This window comes from Akebia trifoliata, chromosome 16, assembly GCF_017979445.1.
Source record: "Akebia trifoliata isolate Shusen 1 chromosome 16, ASM1797944v1, whole genome shotgun sequence".
Lineage (NCBI taxonomy): Eukaryota > Viridiplantae > Streptophyta > Magnoliopsida > Ranunculales > Lardizabalaceae > Akebia > Akebia trifoliata.
Window position 1 is genome coordinate 5,583,898 of NC_141390.1, and position 5,767 is coordinate 5,589,664.

Sequence of the window (5,767 nt, forward strand, 5' to 3'; positions counted from 1 at the left end):
GGAGCTTAGTTTCCTTAGCGCTAAGGCATGGGTTGGTTGGATTTTCTCCATGTTCTTATTGACTTTGTTTATTTGGTTTAAATGTAGGACATTTTTCCTAATAAAGACTAATAAGCTTTTGTAGTAACTAAAGTACCAAACTATAGAAGTTTGCAAACACTTTTTAAATACTGACTATATTCTTAATATCATCCTTCACTTTTAGATTCGGAGTAATGGATTTGTGATTATATGGGAGCATTTTTTGGAATCTCTACTAGAAAAGATACAGAGGAGATTGAGTATGTTTCTGTGCAAAAGAGGGCCCAGTGTTTGGGATCTGTGAAGAGGATTAGTGAGGTTGTGAAGAGTGATCCTTGCATGTCAGACTAGGTTCATCTGTGCATATGATTTTCTTTAGTGCAATTGGTGACACATGTTTTTCCTTGGGCTGGTTCAGTAGGGAACACCTTACCCAAATTAGGTATCTAGTGTCCATAGTTCTAGTCCTGTGTTCGATGACAAGGAGAGGGAGGTTCAGGAAGTGGTGGTGGAAATCTTAGCTTTGCTGTTTTTTTGGTATAAACATTTTAAAGAATTCCGGGGAATATTCTTTGAGGATCTCCTAGCTAGGTGGGACAGGGTTTGCAATTTGATTATGGTGAAGTTCCTTTCGGGGAGGGTTTGTTGGGCTCTTTTTATAGGTCTTTTGTTTTTCTTTGTATCTTTTGGTTGGTCATCTCGACCTCCGTTTTGTTCCTAATGAAATTATCTATACCCATCCAAAAAAAGTTCTAGTTTTGTGTTGACTCGCTCTATAATCTCATCAACTAACATTACACCAGCTTCATGGTGGAAGAATTAATTGTGATTTTTCTTTGTAGATATGATATAATTTCAGAAAATATCAGTGTTGCTAATATGCTGTACCTTGAACTTGATTTGTAAATTGTTGACTTCTAAGAGATTTTTTCTTACTACTATTTAATAATTCAGGGTGTTAATTTCGAGCTCAATGAAGATGTGGTCGCGGAAGATGATGAAAGGCAGGCATTGCAAGACATAATCACCAATTCCAATTTGAGTGAAGGCTATCTCAATCTTGCTCGAGACATTGAGGTCATGGAACCCAAATCTCCCGAAGATATCTACAAGGTATTGATATCTACAAAATGGAAAGATTCTGCAGTTTGGTTTTGCTGTGACATAATGTCAAGTACTTCTATTTCCTTAAAGTGAAATAGCTCTTGCAATTTTTAGAAATTTTAGGGTGGCTTGGTGGGTGTGTTGGCGAGTGTGGGTGCATGGGAGGGTGTGCATGTGTGGGTTAATTCTTTGCATGATTTATTTACATTTTGTTTTCTTAGGTGCATTTGATTGATGGCCGAGCAAGTGCTGGTGCAAGTGTTGATTCAGCAAGGCAGAACTTAGCAGCAACCTTTGTTAATGCTTTCATGAATGCAGGTTTTGGTCAGGTAAAATATGTAATTTTAAAGGGATTCTCATTATGGTTAGTTCTGTTCTTAGATACCATACCTCCTAAAGCAATAGATGGAGAGCACTTCTTTCTGAATTTCTTCCAGAACCTATGGGAAGGAAGGAACCCATCCCACTCCTCTGATGGGGATCGACTGGCATTTTTCAAGGCCTTCAAAGAATGTTTTCTTTGGGGAATAAATAGTGCATCAAGGTGTGAATCTTCTAAGCTTTCACCTCATATTTATTCATGCCATGCTATATATGTCTTGCTGTGTTTTGTTGATCTTGCAATTAGCAGACATAACATTTTTCTGCATCTTATAGTATTGGACTATTGGTACATTTCATTCATTTCTTGAATTTCTGTTTTTGGTCACTTGCTTGATGTGCAAATATTTTAATGGAATGGACAGGGTTTATCATTTTCAAGCCAGTCTTATTGACAATATCCTTGTAAAGTTATTGTGGCATGACTACCTTCTAACCCAAAAAATAAAAATGTAGTAGTTTCTGGGAAGTTTAGCGGCTCATCTGAGGAAAGTATCCAACCTTTTCAAGGGAGAACAATATATAAGCAGAATATCGAGTACTCTTTGAGCTATATGCAAGATTTGGGAAAATGCATTATTGAGATTCTGTCAAACTCTTCTTTGAAGGAACGTGATTTGGTCATCACCTTTTGTGCGACACTTTAGAAGAACTGTCTTGAGATATTTCAGCTAGCAGAGCACTTTCAAAGTCCCTCTGAGAATGTTGGCCAGATTGTGAACTTTTTGTTGTTACTAGACCAACATGCAGTGCAGAAAGGTGAAACGTGGCCTCTGGAGCTCTTAGCAGGACCTATGGTGACAAAGGCTTTTCCTTTGATCAGATCTTTGGTAAGGCGCAAAGTCTGTTTGGCTCTATTTGTATGACTAAACCAGATGTATCTACTCTTTCTGAGTTTATCACATATCGAGCCTGCTATTTTATTTCATGAGTGCATATATTTCTAATTTTATATATTTTTAGTCATTCCACTTATCTATCCCAGCATCCTCATCTCTTCTATGCTTGATCTGGGAACCTTTTGTTTGTTGATACAACTACTATTACTACTATTCAAGGTTTAAAAACCTTGTTCCGGAGCAATGCTTCAGTCAGGAGAAAAATCGAAACAGTCTCAACCAAAACATTTCGAGGCATTACCGAAACATTCAAGGCAACTTAGAGGTCATAGTTCAAAAAGAAAGAACACATGTTTATTATTTTTTGTTTGCAATATGTGAAGATGTAATCATTTCACACTTACTTTTGTGCCTAGCCTAGATGAATGCTTGAATGCACTAATGCTTGCTTAGGCCCTGTTTTTAGCCATTGAATTTTTTGGAAGTTTTCAAGGAAAATTTTGTCCCATGGTGTTTGCATGGAAGTAATGACTCCACTAGTGCACGATTAGATCTCTTACTTGCTTTACTTGATGATGAACTTTTTGCTGAACAATGGTGTAGTATTGTCATATTTGCAACAAGACCAGAGGAATGTCCTGGTACCGAGATTGGGTCTTTTGACTTTGATCACATTGCTGTGTTGGCAATGCTCATGGAGAAAGTAAGAAGAGAAATTGATAAGAAGAGGGTGAGTGTTGAATATAATCATCATAAATTGCTTCGTGTGCTTAAAATAATATAGTTCACATGTTCTTTCAATTGATTTGTTGCTTGTGTTGGTAACAACATGTAATAGAGCATGGCAAGCCACACGAACGCTCTTCCATAACCAAGAAATTAACTGGGCAGATAGTTCAAGGGTCCGTGGCAGCATTTGATTCTTATATTCTGGCTTCTGTGTGTGCTTTGGCTTGTGAATTTCAGATGTTCCCATTGATTTCTAAAGATGTACCTAGCATGGCCAAGCTTGCAAAACTTAATGGTTCTTCAAATGGGTTTACAAAATGGTTTAAAATGAGGAATTGTGTTTGAAAGGTAACTCTAGAGAAACTTGAAACTGAAGAGGTAAGACATACCATTGGAGGTCGTATGCGTTTAACTCATGGGCGGAAGGTATTTTACTTAACGACTTGAAGATTGTCTTCTACTTCATTTGGATGTGTTGTGGAATGATGAGTATGGGAGTTATAGTGTGAAAGATTATCTTGATATAGCAAAGGAATTGATTAGGCCTGATGGTGGACCACCTAGGTGGTTTTGCCCTGTTGAGTGTGGGTGTCCTATAAAAGACTCTCCTGTTCTTCTTTTTTTGCCTGGTAATTGTTGCCTGGCCAGTAGTTGGTTGGCTCTGATGTTAGCTGCTAGTTTTTCATTGACAAGAGATGGATTGTATTTTTCTATTTGTTCTTCCTTTACATTTAATTTAATTAAATGTGTGTGTGTGGGTAAGTAGGAGATTTCATTATTGGGTTCTAATTGTCAATTGACTTGAGCAGGAGTGGATGGTGTTGGATTGGGGCTCATTTTGCACCACAAAACTCTAGGAAGGTAATTATGAAAAAACATGCTAATGGGTTCTCTTCAGAGGAAATCCAGTTGACAGATCCAAAACAGGAGGATGGCTGTTAGCTGGCCTAATCTTAGGTTTGTTTCTTTAGTTTATAAATATTAATTAATGTGTCACTCTTCTTGTCTTTTTTTTTCACATAAAAAGTTAACAATTTTGTCTGTTTTTTTGTTAGAACAGGTACTGCACTTGCTGAGAGGATTTGCGTTAATGGAATTTCGATGAATTTGGTGACTTATTTAGTTGGAACTTTGCATATTTCGACCTCCAAATCTGCAACTCTAGTTACTAATTTCATGGGTACTCTCAATCTACTAGTCTACAAGGACGATTATCGTTTCCCATCTCCGAGTCTACTTATTATGCTAGATTCTTAAGTAAATAAAAATTATTATTAATGTTTCTTGCATGGAAGGACTAATGAAACTTTTCAATTTTTTATCATAATTACAATAGATCCAAACAAAAGAAGAATACTGAACTGGGAGAAGAGATTTGAGATAATTATTGGCACAACAGAAGGTTTGGTCTACCTGCACGAGAACTCAAAGATCAGAATCATTCATAGAGATATAAAATCCAGTAACATCCTATTGGATTCAAAGTTTCGAGCTAAAATTTCTGATTTTGGGTTGGCAAGGTCTTTCCAAGATGATAAAAGCCACATCAGCACTGTAATTGCAGGAACACTGTAAGTATGTATACCTTTAGAATAGTTGTAAAGTGAATTTTCGTTTGTTAGAATGATTTGATCTCTATAACTACTCCTAACTTAAACATCCTTGTGATTCATCTTCCATAGAAAGCATCATGCAACTATGCAACCTCCTGGGGGGATGATAAATTTCTTTCTCCACAAACATTTGTTCTATGTGCACACATGCACGTATAACATATTTATGCCCCTAGACAAGAACTGCCCACAACTAATCTATCTACATGAAGGTGTTTAGGTCTGATGTGTGTATATAATGGACTATGTTTATGATGACTATATGGTTTTTTATTTATTGAATTTACAGTGGATATATGGCTCCCGAATATCTAGCCCACGGTCAGCTAACAGAAAAGGAAGATGTGTACAGCTTTGGGGTACTTTTGATAGAGATTGTAGCCGGGAGACAGAACAACAGTAACAAAACCTCTAATTACTCGGACAGTCTCTTAACAGATGTAAATTCTACACTTATATTTCATTGACATCATTTACAATGCCCTGCACCAAAGTTGGACCATTTTGGCAAGCTCAAATCGAACCCACTCGTATTGTTGTTAGTAGATGGTTCTGTTTGTGCACTTAGTTGATCAATCCAATTTTTTCAATTGTGATGTTTCAAGTTTACTTTTTCTATGTGCAGGTGGATTTATTTTTCTATGGAGTGACAGATTTTCGATCATAAAATTGTACCTATTGATAGCGTTGAATCGTCAACCATGGCATGTGGGATGGCGGTGATTGGTGTTTCGTGTTAATATGTGTTCACCCCTTATTATTGTTAAAGAGATCTAATTCCCGTTTGTGATCGAAGTTACATTTCACATGGATTACACATACAAGATACTTTTTTTATTTATTGTTTTGTTTCCTCTCTCTCGTGTGCACTACAGTTCCTTTGTCAGGTGATGGTTGGGATGCTGCAGCTGCAGCTGCACCCTTGCAATCGGGCTGATTGTAAAACCTTGTGGGCTGCCCGGTGTACACGAATTGTAATCCTCCGTTAAGTCTGATGGCGTTACACCCACAATTCTAGTGGGTCACAGCCCAGTAAACTCGCTAACCAATCCGTAAAGTCGCTACCAGCAACAAGGTTGG

At 37.3% G+C, this 5,767-nt stretch overlaps 1 protein-coding gene across 1 annotated transcript in view; it reads left to right on the top strand.

Annotated features, from left to right (window-relative positions):
• The window catches only part of LOC147382417 (uncharacterized), a 6,304-nt gene extending 759 nt beyond the window's left edge, over positions 1-5,545 (top strand). The window contains exons 3-11 of the mRNA XM_086427163.1: positions 5-31; positions 976-1,134; positions 1,347-1,454; positions 1,563-1,669; positions 3,884-4,031; positions 4,135-4,254; positions 4,411-4,645; positions 4,977-5,127; positions 5,313-5,545. Of these exons, the coding sequence (XP_086283289.1) occupies positions 5-31; positions 976-1,134; positions 1,347-1,454; positions 1,563-1,669; positions 3,884-4,016 (534 nt within the window). The 3' untranslated portion in view covers positions 4,017-4,031; positions 4,135-4,254; positions 4,411-4,645; positions 4,977-5,127; positions 5,313-5,545. The remainder of the gene's footprint in view (positions 1-4; positions 32-975; positions 1,135-1,346; positions 1,455-1,562; positions 1,670-3,883; positions 4,032-4,134; positions 4,255-4,410; positions 4,646-4,976; positions 5,128-5,312) is intronic.
• The last annotated feature ends 222 nt before the right edge of the window (positions 5,546-5,767 follow it).